At 43.6% G+C, this 19,173-nt stretch overlaps 1 protein-coding gene across 2 annotated transcripts in view; it reads right to left on the bottom strand.

Moving 5' to 3' along the window:
• Nucleotides 1-19,173, bottom strand: part of CALN1 (calneuron 1) — a 459,261-nt gene that overhangs the window by 346,513 nt on the left and 93,575 nt on the right. Inside the window, exon 2 of one of the 2 annotated variants that reach the window (XM_065920373.1) lies at nt 15,056-15,176. In XM_065920373.1, coding sequence (XP_065776445.1) covers nt 15,056-15,176 — 121 coding nt within the window. Of the gene's footprint in view, nt 1-15,055; nt 15,181-19,173 lie in introns of both variants that reach the window. The other variant, XM_065920374.1, reaches the window with a different exon arrangement.

Raw genomic sequence — 19,173 nt, 5'->3', positions numbered from 1 at the left:
ATTTTAACCAGATGAGGTTAGGGAAAACCTAGGAGAGTGAGAAAAAGCCAGCAAAGGAAAGGCAATAGGAAATAGATAGAAAGTTACACTCAGCAAAACCGATGGCTAGACTCCTCCATTTCCAGAAATCATCACTAGTCCAACAGAGAGGAAGGAATGGAAGACTTCTTTTCAATGTGTTGAATTCAAAGAGCTGACAATGTCCCCTCCCAAGAGGGAATGGGTTCTGGTTATCTGGCCATGACTTCAGCCTTCCTGTCTCCCATTACCATCTCCCCTCCAACCCAAGGAATAAGTCTTGTGAGATACTTTTAAAAAGGAAATTTATGAGCATGTTCATTCCTGATCCTTGGAAGCGACAATGAGGAGTTGGAAGGCCTGAATTGTCAGTCACTCACAAAATTTTCCCACGTCTAATTTTATTTCTCAGGACAACCTAAGGTTTGAAAGTTGGTGTCACTAGCTCACACTCTTAACCTTCATCCCAATGAGGACAGAGTTTTTGAAAGGTAAAGTGCTGAAGTTAAAGCCAGAGGAGTAGGAAAGGCATCTTTATAGGCTTAAATACTGAGAATTATGATGGGGTGTCCAGATTCTTCCACACTGAAAGGTCTTTCCAGTTAGGGGTATTCACCTCCTGAAGTGAGCCTGTCTTGACAAGACAACTGCATAGGATACTAGTTTGTGTTTTACTCTCTCCTCCAAGGAGCCAATCTGCCCCAAGGTGGAAGTAATAATCCTGTCTGGATGTGTCTTGTCATTCTTGTAATGACCATCATCATCATTACTATCATAACAATAACAGCAATAATTACTACTATTGATACTATTACTGTTACTATTTATTGGGTACTTACTACATACTAAATACAATAGTAACTCACTCTGCATATATTATCTCATAATATCCCTTTAAACTACATACTGTTATCCACATTGTACAGGCGAGAACATCTTACCTGGTGGCTCAGACAGGAAAGAGTCTGCCTGCAATGAGGGAGACCCAGGTTCAATCCCTGGGTCAGGAAGATCCCCTGGAGCAGGAAATGGCAACCCACACCAGTATTCTTGCCTGGAGAATCCCATGGATGGAGGAGTCTGGCAGGCTACAGTCCATGGGGTCGCAAAGAGTCGGACACAACTGAGCAACTGACACATACAGGCGATAAAACCAAAACTCATGGAGTGTTGAAGTAGATAGTTTGACTCTAAATGCCATGTATAATCAACCATATTTCACCACCAGATATATCATCCCAATTCTACTCTCACCATAGAATGAATCACTTCAGTTCAGTCACTCAGTCGTGTCTGACTCCTTGTGACCCCATGGACTGCAGCATGCCAGGCCTCCCTGTCCATCACCAACTCCTGGAGTTTACTCAAATCATGTCCATTGAGTCAGTGATGCCATCCAACCATCTCATCCTCTGTCGTCCACTTCTCCTCCCACCTTCAATCTTTCCCAGCATCAGGGTCTTTTCAAATGAGTCAGCTCTTCGCATCAGGTGGCCAAAGTATTGGAGTTTCAGCTTCAACATCAGTCCCTTCCAATGAATATTCAGGACTGATTTCCTTTAGGATGGACTGGTTGGCTCTCCTTGCAGTCCAAGGGACTCTCAAGAGTCTTCTCCAACACCACAGTTCAAAAGCATCAATTCTTCAGCACTCAGCTTCATAGACCAGCTCTCACATCCATACATGACTACTGCTGCTGCTGCTGGAAAAACCATATCCTTGACAAGACGGACCTTTGTTGGCACAGTAATGTCTCTGCTTTCTAATATGCTGTCTAGGTTGGTCATAATTCTCCTTTCAAGGAGTAAGCGTCTTTTAATTTCATAGAATGATTAATCGGGAGCAACTAGCTCACTTTGGGACAAATTTCACGGCATTCACTTATTTAGCAAGTTTTTCTGGGGAACTTCCCCAGTGGTCTAGTGGTTAAGACTCTGCAATTCCACTGCAAGGGGCATGGATTTGAGTACTGCTTTGGGATCTAAAGCAAAAATGGATCCCACATGCCCCATGGTGCCGCCAAAAAAAAAAGAAAGAAAGAGAGAGAGAGAGAAATCTGAATTTTTAAAAACAAATATTTCTGAGAATTCACTGTTTGTCTAAACATTCACTACGTTTGCTCACAGGGATGAACATGGTGTATTTGGGCCCCGACCTCATAATGAAACACATCCAGCAAAAGTTAATGTTCTCCTGGAGGCATTTTGAGTCTCTGCCATCCAGCCTTCCCTGTTGGTCCCACTCTTTCTGCCCTGCTGAACCTCTTCCTTTCATATTTCAACAGATGAACTTGAAATAGAGTCTATATATGTTAGAAAAAGGACAAATTTCCATGCTTTGAAACTGTAGATCCATTATCTCTAATCTTATTCAACAATACTTCCTCCTTAAAAATAGTAAAGAGAAGATTCTTCAAAGTAGCATTATGTGTAAGACACTAATTTTAGAATGGGAAAATAGGTTTAGAGGTTGGATTAATTGTCTGTGGTCATATGGTTGCTGATTTGGTGGGTGTAGGTTTGGCTGTGGGTGAGAAAAACAAATCAGAAGCCAATTTCTCTCTGTTTCACTATCCTCAGGCACCCAGGGTCATTCCAGCTCACCACTCGGCCACCTTTCTCTTCATGGTGCCAAGTGATGACATTCCCACTCCAATAATAAGAAGGAGGAAAGGATATAGAAAGGGCAAAGTGCAGCAAAGTTGCCCAATGTCACTTCAGCTTAGGTGTCATTGGCCAGAACTTTCTAATATGGCCATACCCAGTTCTTAAGGAGACTGGGAAATATAGTCTTTATTTGAGCACACATTTGTCCAGCTAAAATTTCTTCTACTGAAGAACAAGTGCTATTGGGGAAGAGCTAACCCACTCTATTGTAGCTGCTAAGTAGTAAAATTTGGACAGTCCACAACTGTGGGACTGCTGAGACCCAACTCTGTCAGGTTGGTTTTAATCCCTATTTTTGTAGCAAAGATTTTTGCTCCTCTCTTCCTCACTGCATAAAGAAATTGCTAAGTACGACTTTAGAACACTCTATAACATTTCATTAGCTTTCAATTCGATAGCTAAAAACCATCTCCAAACTAATATGTATGTGTTTTGGTGGTTTTAAAATACACCTGCTAATGCTTTGATATTCATCCCTTCAAAACTAAAGCTTAATTCCACTTACCTTAAGTGTAGGCTCTATTTGGTGACTCACTTTTAGCGAATATATGGGGTAAAAGGGACAATATGTGACATCTGAGACAAGATCATAAAAGGATCATTCATTTTAGAAAAAGTCAGATCCCATGTCATGAAGTCACTCAAGCAGTCCTATGGGAAGGCCCTCATGGAAGGTCCTGAGACCTCCAGTCAACAGCCTTGGAAATGGCTTTGGGTGGATTTCCCAGGCACAGTCAAACCTTCAGATGACTGCAGTCCAAGCAAGTGTATTGACTACAACCTTTTGAAAGACATGGGGCCAGACTAGCCATCTGTGCCACTCCTGAATTTCTGATCCACAGAAACTGTGAGATAAAAATGTTTGTTGTTCTAAACCAGCAACTTTGGGAGTACTTTGTCACACAGCAATAAAGGTCTTCCCAGTGGCTCAGCGGTAAAGAATTTGCCTGCAATGCAGGAGATGCAGGTTCAACCCCTGGATTGGGAAGATCCCCTGGAAAAGCAAATGGCAACCACTCCAGTATTCTTGCCTGGAGAATCCCATGGACAAAGAAGCGTGGTGGGCTACAGTCCAGGGGGTCAAAAAAGTCAGACTTAACATAGTGACTAAGCCGCCACCACCACCACCACAATAGAGGTCTCAATGTAAATTCAGTGCTCTTCTGACTTGAGAATTAGAGAAAGTAGAAAAGACCACCTTGATAGACAAAATCTGTATTTCAAATGGCTGTGTCCTAGCTCATGACCGGCTTTCAAATGTTTTGTAGATGTGTTTGGATGAGATGCTCTGGATACTCCTGTGAGGAGGAAAAACCAGTAAGCCATTCCTGCTAGAACATATTGCTAATATCACATCCCTGAGTAGTCCCAGGAAACAGCTGAACCTGCTGTTGGCCAATTACCACCAAGAGAAACAGCTCTGTATCAATGAAGACAACATTGGAATGATGAGTTCTGGCAAACTTTCTTCAGTATCCAGATGGATAATGCTGAATAATTCTACCCAACAGGTTAACTTATTCAGTTATCTGGGGAAGCGCTGTGGAGCTTAATTACCTTAGCAGATCTATTAGGATGCATTTCTGTTGAAAGTAGAGGCTTCCACAGGAAGAATATCAAAGTTATTTTATGATAGAGATGAATTGTTAGATCTTGTTCCGCAAATATCCCAAGTCAAAGGTCATGCTTCACAATGCAGGTCCTTGAACTTTCACACCAAGATATCACCTCTGCCTACTATCTCAAGCAGGGGGAGGGGGAAACCAGAGAAACATGTTCCAACACAGGTACTTGGCATCATCTGGTGGAAAGACTTTTCAAACTACCATCTTCCCTCCTCTCTCTGCATATGGAGTCTAAGATTAGCACCTAGTCCTTCACTGAGAAACACCATCACCAAAAGCCCCGGTTACTAGGGAAAACAGGTTTCAAAAAACCTTCATGAGTTAGAGGTTGAGAAAAAGTTGAAACCTACCAACACCTTTGACATAACAATACAAAGTGCTTGTATGTTGGGTATTTTTATTATGGACTTCCCTGGTGGCTCAGCTGGTAAAGAATCTGCCTGCAGTGTGGGAGACCTGGGTTTGATCCCTGGGTTGGGAAGATCCCCTGGAGAAGGGAAAGGCTACCCACTCCAGTATTCTGACCTGGAGAATTCCATGGACTATATAGTCCATGAGGTTGCAAAGAGTCGGACACAACTGAGTGGCTCACTTTCACTTTCAAGGAGCTCCTATTTAAAATATAAATGAGAAGATGATTCTTCCAATAGGATCCTTGAAGGCTGTCATTGGAATAAGGTATGTTACCTTTTTGCCCCAATCAATTGGAAGTTTGGAGCTAAATTTAATGCTCACAGTAAATGTATTAGTTTTAGGGGCTGTCATATTTTTTTCTTCCTCTTGGTATGTGAATTTTTATTTCCTATTTCTATTCCGACAGCCTCTGCAGTTTATGTTTCTTCTTTTATCATATGATGTCTCTATCACTTTGGGAAGCATGCGGCATATAAATTACCAATGAAGAAAATGAAAGTGGCAGGGATAGTACTCAGGTTTTCTTCTTGGCCACAGCTATCAAAAAGCACTTTCAGAACCAGATGCAGGGAACTCCAAGAAGACTTAGGCAAATGTCCCTTTAAGTAATGGGCCCTCAGAAGCAGCTACCATCAGAGAAATCCCTCCTTGGCACTGCTAACAAAGCTTCACAACTCTCCACAAAAGACTTACCCTCTCAAGGCTCCAAGGCAAGTCAGGCCTCCAGGAGAAAGTAGCCAGGTAGATAAAAGGCCCAGGTTGTAAGGCTAATTCCCAGCTCAGAAGCACAGCTGTCTATCTGGCACTCCCACTCCTGTTGGATGATGTGGCTCATTGTGTAGGTTTTATCGCCTCCTCTGGAGGAGAGAACTTTGAGCCATCAGCCTTCTCAGATAAGAGTTGAGAGCTTCTCTTCTTGTGACAGTAATGTTTCTGCCTTCTTAAAACCCCACTTGAAAAGCCTGGAGAGGGAAGGATCTCAAAAAAGGCAAGTAGGGTGCCTCTGGGGTTTCTAAATCAACCATCAAAAGTAGAGGAGGGAAAAAAGGGGGTGGGTGGGAGGAGTCTTCTTTACAAGAAAATATATGATGGACCAGACAAGTGAGGATGGAAAGGGGCTCTTCAGAGCTCACAGCACAGAAAGCAGACCCCTTCCAATGTGAACTCAAGCCCACCACCAGCCTTTTCCTGGGCTGCAGCGCACCTCTGCTCTTCATGAGAAATACACTGGGCTCACACAGAGCTTTAAAAATATCTCTCCACCCACTGAAAGTCTGATTAATCAGCCAAGTTCTCACCCAGGTGTCACAGCGGTGGCAGTGATATATATGATAGTGACATGAGGGTGCGGGGAAGGCACAAAGGATCTTACTTAGCAGGCAGGAGGATTCAGAGCACAGAACTTGAAAAGCATGAGCTCTGAAGCCAGGTGGCAGTCTGCATCCCAGTTTCAACACGTGCTAGTTACGCGACCTTGGAGAAGGTTATTATTGAACATATCCCTTTTCCACCTCTGCAAGAATGAGGTTCATAATAGCACCTGTATCACAGAACTACTGAGAGGGTTAAATGGATTAAATCATCTCCTGCATGTTGAACAGTTCCTGGCACATACTGAGCACTCAGTAAACTCCAGTTGTGATGATAGGATGAGGATAACAATGGACAATGTTGAAAGTTACAAAATGATTAGGTGTTTCCCAAGTACTTAGAACATTCTTGAAAGAAGCAACTAAAATAAAGGCAGAGAAGCGAGATTGTGAGGCAGCAGGAAGCCATCTGGAAGGCAAGGTAGGGGTGAAGCAGACAAAAAGGAAGGGTCCAGGCCACATAAGGCTTCATACACTTTGTCACAGTGATGCGCTGTAACTAACACAGCTGTAGGCTGCAGACAGCCATTTCAGAATTATCAGCAGAAGTGAAACATTAAAGGGTAAAATGCTAGAATGGTTGAAAATTACTTTTAACTGGTTCAGGTTTAAAAAAAAAAATACTGATAATTAGCTTTTACTGTGACAAAGTAACCAGTATGAGAATAACCCTCCCACTGTGTACAAGCATAAACCTGAACAAAGATATAAAGCAACTGTTCTCAGGTCATAAACAACAGGCAGCACAAGACCGCAATTGCAGGGTGTGAGGACATTCATATGGTGAGCCCCATGTCCTCCCTGGCTCACTGCCTGGGGACAATTTCCCAACCATAGTTCTTATGTTGGGGTAGCAGAAGGGGCTGGAATCTACTGGGTCAGGCCACAGAGAGAAGAAAACTAGGCAGAGGGGGGGCCTCAGAAGCTTGTGTGTGGGTTCCGTATGAGTGACTGGCTGAAGACTGGGCAACCCAGTGCAAGCTGAGATTAAACCAGACTTACCATGAAGCAGCCACCGTGAGATTGAAAATGGAAGACAGATATGAAAATTTAAGCATCTGTAGGGGATGTCTGAAAAATCTCATTAATACCCTAGGCATCCAGACACTAGAAAGACCACAACTTAAAACATTCTGAAGGTCTCCATAAGATTCACCTGCACAAAACCTAAAACCAAGCCCTGACAAGATCCATTAAGGGAGACAAAAGTTTGGAAGCTGAGTCCCTGTCAAGTTAGAGGGGCTTGGGAGCCAGCCACCTTGGGATTTCCAGAGATCTGCCCTAACATAAAAACAAGAAATCAAACCAACAGAAGTTTAAGGAGGTCAGTTAGTAATTGAACTACCTATTAGAACCAAAAAAATCAGCTCTCTTCAAAGAAAGCTAACAGAACACAGTTGTTATAACATAGCACTTACAAAGTTCAGTATACAGTCAAATATTAACAGGAATACAAAGAAACAAGAAAACTTGATCATAATCTAAAAAAAGACAATAGAAATCAACCCTCACATGGCCTAGAGCCTAGATGATGGATTTAGCACTAAAGACTTTAAAGAGCTATTATAAATTTAAGAAAATATGTCCAAAGAATTAAAGAAAATATTGTTTAAATCAGTAAACAGAATACCTCAGCAAAGAAATGGAAACTATAAAAGAAGAATCAAATTAAAATCCTAGAGTTGAAAAAACTGTGTGTGTGTGAGAGAGAAATGGAAAGACAGAGAAAGCAAATGCTGCAATGTTAGCAATTCACAAAGGGTACACAGGTATTCACTGTACTTTCTAGAATCTCTATAGATTAAAACATTTTTAGAAATGAATAAAGAAATATTAAATACATTATTGTTTTATGTATATATCTTTGTGTGTGTTTTTGTAGGACAAGAAGGAAAATGTAATAACTTAATCAAGTATGTATTTGAGATGCATTCTTCCAGTGAAATGGAACTGAACTGATATACGGCTGGTATCCTGGATGAGGCACAAGATCACCTCTTGGTGACTGCAATTGTCTAGGAGGTGGGGGACCTGGCCCAAGAAAACAGCAACGTGGCTGGAGAAGAAGAAAGTCAATCTGCAAGGCTTTGCCAATGCTATGTGTAGAGTAAGACAAAAGGAGGGGATCCAGATGATCCCCAAATTACCATCATGGCTTACTGCGTATCATAGGATATAAATATCTGGGAAAAAATCCAGAGGAGGGGCAATTTAAGAGAAAAAAAGAAAATCTGTTCACCTTCGGACATTGGAATTTAAGGAACTGTATATAGGGCTACAAGTAGCAGGTCTAAAACTCAGGAGGGAAGCATGGATCAAACATATCTATCTTGAGGTGACTGGTACACAGTTGCTCCTGGGGAAGACAACAAAAATCAATCCCAGGAGACAACAGTGCATCAAGAATGGGCAGAAGATGAGGGAAATTACAAAGAAGTAGAAAAGAGGAAGGAGGAGAGCCAGCTAGCGGCAAAGATGCCAAGACAGTGACAAACTAAAACCCAGGGTGTGAGCAATGTTGCCAGATGCCACAGAAAGTCTGGGATAAACGCTGAGTGTCCACTGCGTCAGGCAAACAGGAGGCCATTGAGGAAACTGGACTGTGCCAAGGCAGTGGGTCTGCTGCTGCTGCTGCTGCTGCCAAGTCGCTTCAGTCGTGTCCGACTCTGTGCGACCCCACAGACGGCAGCCCACCAGGCTCCGCCGTCTCTGGGACTCTCCAGGCAAGAACACTGGAGTGGGTCTAGAAGAGTCCAAATGCAGGGAGATAACTACTAAAGTGATACTTCATGTTACAAAGTTGGATTGATACATCCATTCTGAAATTCAAATTAAAATATTCTCCAAAAAGGTATGTAGGATAATGTATGCTCATCCCCAGAAACATTTATTGCGAGATGGACACACATGTTAGAGGCTGAGGAGACATTTTCACTAGTTGCCACACCAATGAAACTAGTGTAACATAATTTCCACCCACCACAGAGGCACATACAGAAGGCACTGGCTCATCACCATTATCTGCCCTGTTAGGGACCCAGAGGCTACACTGACCAGCAAATCAAGCAATTGATCTTTATTTCATGGCATGTGTTCTCCACGGTGATCTACTCCTCAACCCAAACCCACCTCGGCAACATATTTTTTTTTAATTTTTATTTTATATTGCAGAACAGTTGACTAACAATGCTATGTTAATTTCAGGTGGACAGCAAAGTGATTCCATGATGCATATACATGTATCTATTCCTTTTCAAATTCTTCTCCCATTTAGGTTATTATAGAATATTGAAGAGATCCCCGTGCTATACAGTAGGTCCTTGTTGGTTACCTATGTAGCAGCACCTCTTTTCTAAGCTCCTTTGGGGAACACAACTCTCTAAGGGTAACAGGAGCCGTGGGTGAGTGTGTCTCATCCCCCACTATTTGTGGGGGAGTGATGAGAACCCAAATGTACCAGAATGCTGACTACTAGCTTGGGAACAGGAAAGAGACCAGAAGCAGAGAAGAATAAAGGAACTAATAGAATTCTGTGGCATAAGGGAGCCAACCTAATAGGGGCCATCAAGAACCCACTTCCACCCAGCAGCCATGGACCAGAGGAACGTCTTCTAGAAACTGGACTCTCCAGTTGGGGCTGAAAAGGGGACATTATCCCAGGTCTGGAATAAACTGAAGACAGAATGGAGAAAGCTAAAGGCTCTTTATAAACCTTGTCTGCTGACAGATCTTGGGTCTACAAAAAACTTCCATTGATGAGTCACAAAACAGAACAGGAAAAGCAAAAGGGACCATATAAAACCATCTTCTAATGGAAAACAAAGGTAGCATCAGCTGGGAGACTCGGAGAAAAACAGATTTTTATTATAAAAAGATCTCTCTCTATAATTTATGACAAGAAACAGAAGAGACTTGGATAACCTGTGTACAAGTTGTTCTCAATAAGACAAAGAGTTGGGAGAGAATAAAAAAATATGACTCCAGTAAAAGACGACGAAGTTGTCATGAGAAGAGCATAGCCTAAGACTACAGCAGCAACATCAACGACTACAGCCTAGGAGCTACAGATCGGAAACAAACAACACCTGCCAAGGACAGAATGGGCAAAAAAAGAGAATAGGATAGACAAATGAACTTAGGTATTTACCTATCAAGAAACACCATATATTGATGAAAATGAATGAACTTCAACTACCCTCAAAAACATGGTTGAGTCTCACAAGTACAACGTGGAAGAAAAGAGGCTGGACAGAAAACCCCAAGTATAATGTGACCCCCTTGAGATGAGGGTAAAACACGAACACAAACAATGATAGGTGACTGAGGAAGAGATAATAGGAAAAGCTTCAAAGGTACTTCAGGGTACAGGTAACACCTCACTCCTTAACCTGGGGGCTTGTTGCACGAGTGTTCATATTTGATAATAATTGAACTGTACTCTCAAACTTTTCTGTATCATACTTTGACCAAAATGTTAAAGGATAGCTACTGAAGTAAAATCAAGCTACAATGAAACTGAAACTTTCAACCATAATGAAAATAAGTTCTAAAGGCAATAGTAAAAATTGTTTTAAATGACTGCAAACAACTAAATCCATGAAGTGGTAGACAGACTCAAGTGCCTAAAAAGAGAAAAATGATTTGAGACGAGACCCATTTTGTGGAAAATATCAAATGAAGATCTAGCGTTCGAATGGGAGGCACTCCTGAAGGAAAAAAAACAACAAAAAAAAAACAGAAATAACAATCATTCCAGATGTGAGAGCAAACTAACCTAGGTAGAAGGAAGACCCAAGACATTAATCCAAGAAGCTGACACTGTTTCTGGCAAGAATAACGTGAAACACCCACACTCGGACATTTCACAATGGTCACAGGGAGCCATGAGGAGAGCATTTTCAACATCACAGCTGCAACAGAAGGGGAGGCTAAACTACATCCTAACAGCCCCAAACTGAAAACAACCCCAAAATACTTTCTTAATGGAATAGATACAGAAACTGAGATATATTTATATACAATGGAACACCATACGTTCATGAAAATGAGTAAACTTCAGATAGAAGCAAGTTTAGTTTAAGACAGCCTCACAAGATTATTCAATAAATAGCACTGAGAAAACTGTTTTTAAAATATTATAATTCATGTGTCTAATAAAATTCCACATGACACACTCTAAAAACACAAGATACTACTAATAAATTCTGTATATACATAAACTCCCTGGGTAGATTGTAAACTTCTTGGACCAGGCAACAAATATTATACTTCTTTGTATATTCCTCTGCCTAGAAAACATTTGGGTAAATATTCCTGTAATGAATGAGTGACTAGGAATGAATATATGAATAAACACAGATGAATGAATGAATGAATGAACACTAAGATCTCAACCAAATTATCACTGCTGAGTTTGTTGGGTGATTTCCAACTCCAGTCTGACCAACTCGATGCAGCTTTGCATTATTTCCTCCTGAACTTTGTTTATAGAGAAGAAGTAGAAACTTCTCAGAGTAAATGGCAGAGGGAGGTAGCCTGCATGGCAAGTGGCCCTGTTCTCAGAGGGTAACCTCTCATGGACTGGGTGCCTTTGCTCCTTACACTGAAGGAAAGGGACACTCCATCCCCAGTGACAGTCACTTACCAGGTGAGGGAACCTGCCCTCGGTGATCCATAAGCCTGAGGCTGTAGCTCTGGTGAGGTGGGGATGGTACCCAACTAACATCTGTGCCCAATGTGGCTGGACCACAGAGGATGCTTCAGTGCCCACCAGTGTCCAATATATCAACTCCCTATGCAACACCCTGTGTCCTGCAGGGATAAACGAGTGACCCCAAACAGAAGGATGTTAGGGCTCGGCTGACACAAGGCAGTCCCAAGAGAACAGCAAACAGACAGTCTCAGAAATGGTAGTTCCCCTAAAAACCAACCTGCAGTCCTCTGAACTGAGGCAAGCCAATGTAGAGCACCTGCTCAACACACAGAACACATCTTCACAGCCCTGCCACAGCCCCAAGATGCTTGCAACAAAGCGTGAGCAGTCATAACTCAGGGTTCACCTTGGCAAAAATAAATAAATAAGGAGAAGGAATCTTCCATCAGAAAATAAATGGCCTTTCTCTAGGCTCAGAGTACGGATTACCCTCCTAAAGGACAAATACAGTATTTTCCCCAGCCAACATCACACCACAAAGTCCAGCCACAGGGGACCCCTGACCCCTACCCCCTCAACATACATCCAGAGAAAACTATAATTCAAAAAGATACGTGGCACTCCAGTGTTCACTGCAGCATTATTTACAATAGCCAAGACATGAAAACCACCTAATGAACACCAGCAGATGAATGGGTAAAGAAGATGTGGTCCATATACAATGGAATATTAGTCATAAAAAAGAATGACATAATGCCATTTGAAGCAATATGGATGCTAAGTGAAGTAAGCCAAAGACAGGTATCACATGATATCACCTACATGTGAAATAAAACCATGATACAAATGAACTTATATATAAAACAGAGACAGACCACAGACATGGAAAACAAACTATGGTTACCAAAAGGGAAAGGTAGGGGAGGGGTAAATTAAGAGTCTGAGATTAACATACATACACACACACTACAAATGGCAACCCACTCTAGTATTCTTGCCTGGGAATTCCCATAGACAGAGGAGCCTGGCGGGCTACAGTCCATGGGCTCACAAAAGAGTCAGACACGACCTGATAGACTGAACAACAACATATATAAAACAGATAGACAACAAGGACCTACTCTATAGCACAGGGAACTATGTTTGATATTTCATAATAATTTACAAGGGAAAGAATATCTAAAAATAGATACATATGCATGTATAACTGAATCACTTTACTATATACCTGAAACTAATACAACACTGTAAATCAACTATACTTTAAAAAGAGAGAGAGTTGCTTGAAGCACATAGACTTCTGGCCCAGGTCTCATGGCTCCTGCTCCGTGGGGCTCCATACACAGGAGGCTCTTGGTCCCTCCTGCAAACTGGTGAATGAATCTGGGGGAACCTACTCAAACACCAGCACCCCACCCCCAAATCTATGCACCACTGCCCAGCTCTCCACTGGAGCAGACCCCTGCTCAGGACACAAGGAAGACTGGGCCTCACCTCACCTGCCAGACACCCACAGCTCAGCCTCAGTCTTCTTTGTGGCCATCAGGATGGGCTCATTTTGGAGGCAGTCAGGGCTCTACTTTTTGCTTCCAGGTCCTTGTCTGAATATCCTCTGGCCAACTAAAGGCCAGGAGACGTGCAGGCACAGCTCTCCTCTCCAGCCCTCAGTCTGTCTGGACCACAGTGAGCAGCTGCTGGGCATGGGGAGCCTGGCTCTGGCCACATCACTCCCCTTCCTCTGACACCCTTTGGCCTCTCCCCCAGACCCAGCCCACTGGGCCCTGAGCTTCACTGCTTCATCATGGAAATAAGCAAGCCTCTACAGGGAGGCCTGGGAGATACCACGAGTTCACTTCCAGGCCATTGCAATAAAGCTTATATTAATATCACAATGCAGGGAATCACTGAATCCTTTAGTTTCCCAGTGCATGTAAAAGTTATGTTCATGAACTTCCCTGGTGGTCCAGTGGTTAAGACTCCATGCTTCCACTGCAGGAGGCATGGGTTCAATCTCTGGCTGGGGAACTCAGATCTCACAGGCCACACGGAGCAGCCAAATAAGCAAAATAAAACATCTTTTTTAAAAAAAGTTGTGTTTACACTACATTGTGTAGTCTATTAAGTGTGCAATAGCATTATGTACAAATAGTGTATGTACCTTAATTAAAAAACATTTTAGCAATAAAAAATGTTAACCAGCATCTGACAATGTAGTGTTGCCACAAACCTTAGATTTGTTTAAAAAAAAAAATGCAGTATCTGAGAAGCGCAATAAGGCAAAGTGTAATAAAACGTGGTATGACTGGCAAGAAGTAAGCAAACAACATGGGCAAGAGCAAGAAAGTTATCTGACGTCCCTGTCCTTGCTTGTCGCATCTCCTGCCGATCAACTGTGAAGCAAGTTCGGCTTCCCTGGCCCAGAACAGAAACTCCCCACCTTTCCCTTGGAAGAAATGTGCCGAGAGAAAGCGCACTGGTTCAGACTATTACACTTAAAAGTAAAGATACGGGCCATCTGAGGTAATTTCAACTTCCCTATTTTAGAAAGTAAATTTCAACTTCTTGTTTTAAAACAGTGTGTTACCAGGAACACAGCATTCCAAAATAAGACAGGAAACTGAGCTGGCTTGGCCTCAGCAGATGTAGTACCTAGGCAAACATCTGGCCACATCAACCTAATTCTCTATCCTAAAAAAAAAAAAAGAAAAAATTCTTTCTTCCTCATTTTAATTTTTTAATTAAGGAGTTGATTTCCCCAGGCTACAGAGGGGGCACTGTCCCAGGATGAATTCAGTCACCATGTTCTCTGGTTCATTCCCAACCCTAAGGCAGGGTTACACTGTTACAGAGGCAATCAAAATAATTGCTGGCTATTTCCACCTGGACACAGATTTCAAATGATTCTGATCTGGACAGGATTCAAAGCACCATTCAAAGGCCCCCAAGTCAAGAGACGGCCATTAACAAGGCTACAATCTCGCCCACAGCTGGGACCCATCGTGAACAAGAAGGAAATACGGCCACACTATTGGCGATCAAGATTCCATCAACTGGAAAATAACACATGGGGAGCTGAAGGCTGTCTCCCCAGTTGGTATCCAAAGGAACCAAAACATTCACCATAGATTTTTTCAGGCCACCAGGTTCATCTCACACAAAGAAGTCGTCTGGGCAAAAGTGATCTCTGAACTCTTTCCTGCTGCATCATGGTTAGACTTGGCCACAACTGATGGCCAGGGTCTTAGATGCACGACAGCCCCAGATGGCTCCCTTGGGTGGCTAACCTCCCAGGCAGGGCGGGCTCCTTACCGTCCAACTCCTCCACGGAGATGTTAGCCAGCTGCTCGCTGTCGCTGCCAGCGGAGAGAGATCGGTTGAGGTAATTCCCCTTGTACAACAGGCCAGCGGTCACATGGTGAAAAGGCATCTTCTCCCTGCTCACGAGAGACGGGAGGTAGAGGGGGAAAGAAAGACATCATTATCCATTCCTCTTTTCCTTCCCTGAAGGACCATCCCAGTGTTTGGACGGCCAGGGGTATTTTTTTAAATAACAATAACGTTGGTAGAGGAAAAGTCAGAGAGTACCAGGGTCCCCATGGCTGGAACGATTCCCAAATGCCCCCAAATTCCATCCCTTCCTTCACTATACATCTTACTTTATTTTCCCCAGTTAATAATGAACTTAAGCCATGGGGTTCTGGCAGACTGTGGGATACCCTGGCATCAACCAGCTGTCTCTCCATGCAAACAAGGATGCACGCGCTCCTTTCTCTGGCCTAATAAACCCTTTCTCTGTCCTCATAAGAAAGGATTGAACACCCTAGAAATATAAGTGTATCCAGGGACCAGATGTCTTAGCTAGGACTGTATAGAAATCCAAGTGTTTCATTTTCCCCCAGTAAAGCAGGTATTGCACTTATACTGCACTCAAAGCAGGTCGGACATGCCAGGCTCTGAGTGAACACAGACAACTGCCTGCAACTCTGAGAAGCGGCCCTGCGCCTATTAGCACGAGTGGTTTGTGAGCACAGTCCTCTGAGATGCCAATCACACCTGACCTGCCGGAAAGGTGGGCAGCATCTCAAGGCGTCTCAGAACAAAGCAGCTTCCAGGACTCCCACAGGAAATGAAAGCATCCCCTTAGACCAGACTAACAAACCCTCCAGGGTCCTCGGCCCAGAGCGCTACGCCAGGGGGTGTGAAGTTCCCACCGGTGCAAGGTGGGCCAGAGGCTCCAGACTAAGGTGAAAGGGAGGGACGAGAGATACAGTTAGAAAGTTGGGTCTCTCACAGCATGATCCAGCGATCCCACCCCTGGGCATATATGCAAACAAAACTCTAACTCAAAAAGATACATGCACCCCTGTGTTTACAGTGGCACTATTCACAATAGCCGAGATATGGGGACAACCTAAATGTCCATCAACAGATGAATGGGTAAAGATGTGAGATACACACACACACACACACACACACACACACAATGGAATACTACTCAGCCATTAAAAAGAGTGGAATATTGCTATTTGCAATAACATGGATAGACCTAGCGATTATCAAAGTAAGTGAAGTAAGAGAAAGACAAATTTCAAATGACATCACATATGTGGATCTAAAATACAACACTGATGAACTTATTTACAAAACAGACTCACAAGACGCAAGAACAGACTTGTGATTGCCGAGGGGTAGGGGAAGCAGGGAAGAGCTTGCCTGGGAGTTTGGGGTGGTAGATGCAAGCTACTACATTTAGAATACATAAACAATAAGGTCCTACTGGGTAACACAGGGAATATGTTCAATATCCTGTAATAAACCATAGTGGATAAGAATATGAAAAAAAAAGAGAGTGAGAGAGAGAGAAAGTTGGGTTTCCCCATAGTGGAAAGAGCAAGTTCTGTTATAGTGAGTGAGTCATGGGGCACACCTGGTTCTGCTTCCCCATCGGCAAAGGGGGCTAAGAGGAAAGAGAAGCCTCTGGGTGGAATTAGGGAATAGGCAGGAAGGATCAGGAGTCAATTCCAGGGTGCAGGTAGGGGACACCCTTTTAAAAGAGCTCCAGGAAGGTGAACAGGGGTACAGGAAGGGGTGAGCTCCCCACCACTGGGGGCATGCAAGCAGAGGTTGAGGTCTCCCTTGCCAGGGCTTCCGTGGGAGAGAAACGGCTGCTGTGCTGCCTCCCACACACCAATCATTCTCCCTGTGAGTCCCTCGGGGCACTAAAATTTGCATCTGTGCGTTAAGCCGGAGTGGTCCTAGAAGCCCCTTAAGGCACTGTTGAGCAACAAGGTGTAAATTACAGAAAGAGACAGCCGACAGAAGGCCAGTCTCTGGGGAGGGCTGTTCAGGGCTTCCAGGCTCTCAAACCTTGAGTCCCTCAAGTCACACTCATGACAGTCAACTGTCCCTGATGATGGATGCCGTGGGGTGAGGGTGCTGTCTTCTTTTCCCTGTGACACTATTGAGTGGCAGGCCGGCAGGATGCCCCTTCCTCTCTCTCCCTCCTGACTAGAGCCCACTCCAGCATACCCCTGAATGGACTGAAAGCTACCGACTTAGAGATCAACCCATGAGACTCCTAAGAGCTGCAGGGCTTGACCAAGAGCAGGAAGCCGGTGATTGGAAGAATCCATTCTAGAACACAAGCCTCCTAAGGGCTCTTTCAACCAAGCAGCCTCAGCTCTCCACCAGACATTTCCACCCGGATATCAAACCCTCATTTCAAACTTAAGATGTTGAAAAATGAATTAATTATCTTCCTAAAAAATAGGCCACACGTTCTGATTTCTCTGTTTCTACCAAAGGTACTTTTCTCTCATCATAACAACTGGGACGATGCTCACAAATGTTCTGGGCCCTGAAAAGTAAAACAGACACATGACTGAGACTGGAGCCAGACCCCAGTCTCCAACCCACCCTTAACTCTTTCCACGGCTAACAAACATACATCCCTCCATCCACGGGCCGATCGCAAGTGACAGGAGGGAGTCACGGAGTATGCAAGCCTTTGACAATTGTAAGGGGCACATCTTCAGCTAATTATAAGTCAGACTCTCCCCCTCCCAGTCAAATCTATCCTTATACATAAACGGGCAAGCATCTTTCTTTGGGTGACTTCCCTGGTGGTCCGGTGGCGAAGACACCAAGCTCCCAGTGCAGGGGGTCTGGGTTCCATCCCTGGTCAGGGAACTAGATCCCACATCCCACAGTGAAAGATCCCCCCTGCCACAGTGAAGACCCAGTGCAACCAAATAAGGAAAATAAAATTTAAAAATAATAAAAATAACAAAAAAATTTTTTTAAAGAATCTTTCTTTGGAAGACAACTTCAACTACCATCACCTCTTTTCTCAAAGTTAAATTCCAGACCAAACAGGTTTAAAGGTGAGAATCAGACGCACAAGGCAGGACCACTCTCCCTTTCCTAGGCTCGCCCTGCTTAGGGGCACCGTGTACCACCAGGGTCATTTCCGCCCAGACTGAGTCCCCTGGTCCAGGGAGTGAGGGGTCCATACTAGCTAACACTTCCTGTGCGGTTTCAGCATCCCTCTCAGCGCTGGCCCCAGGACCCAGTCCATCTGTTGTTTTAACCATCGTTTAAATCCTTCACAAACATGGGAAAGCACCCATACTGATCTCTAATTTTGCCACCTGGAAGGAGGCCCCACAGAGGTCAGTAAGACACGGACAGTATTTCTTCCCACGCCACTGCTCATGACCCCAGTGTCTCAGCATTTGGTAAACATCTTCCCATGATCACCTTCTCCTCGGTTGTCTGAAGCTCTGGCCCCACCACATGCATTTTTACAGCTGCCGTAACAAGGTTATACTCAAATACGTGTGTCCGAGCCACGTTCAGCTGCAGAAGAAGTGCTGAGTACTCTGCAGAGAGAACTGGTCGCAACTGAGTCCCACTCAATAGACCAACATAATTTGCTTCTGGAAAAAGCAGTCTACAAAATTAGGTACATATTCAGTTCATTCACCCGAAACGCTCAAAGTCTAGTGGGAAAGGAAACACGTGCAATTGAGCCATCCGTAGAGATAAATAAAGTCATGTTCAAGAAAGGGAAGAACATTATCCCAAGTAAGCTAAAAACAGCCGCTGCAATTAAAGACTAAATTTCACCCCAAGCCACCTGGGGAAATCCAGGCTTTTAAGGTTCTCTGTTTGGCTACAGAATGGAAACATATCAGTTCATCAGCAAAGACAGACGTGGTCCTGAACTAAAGCTTAGAGATGGATCCTTATATATTTTTTTAAATACTTATTTTACTCATTGAGAACTATTAAGTGACTGTTTATCATGTGAACATTTTTTCTCTGTATTTTCTGTGAATTCGTATAGTTTCCTGGCTACAAATCAGGACTATCTGGTCAAAAGCAGTGTTAGGTTTAAATCCTAGCTCTGCACTGACTAGCTATAT

The sequence above is a fragment of the Muntiacus reevesi genome, chromosome 2, assembly GCF_963930625.1.
Source record: "Muntiacus reevesi chromosome 2, mMunRee1.1, whole genome shotgun sequence".
Classification (NCBI taxonomy): Eukaryota; Metazoa; Chordata; class Mammalia; order Artiodactyla; family Cervidae; genus Muntiacus; species Muntiacus reevesi.
The sequence above is the reverse complement of the archived record's forward strand: the minus strand, read 5'-3'. Positions and strand labels throughout refer to the sequence as shown.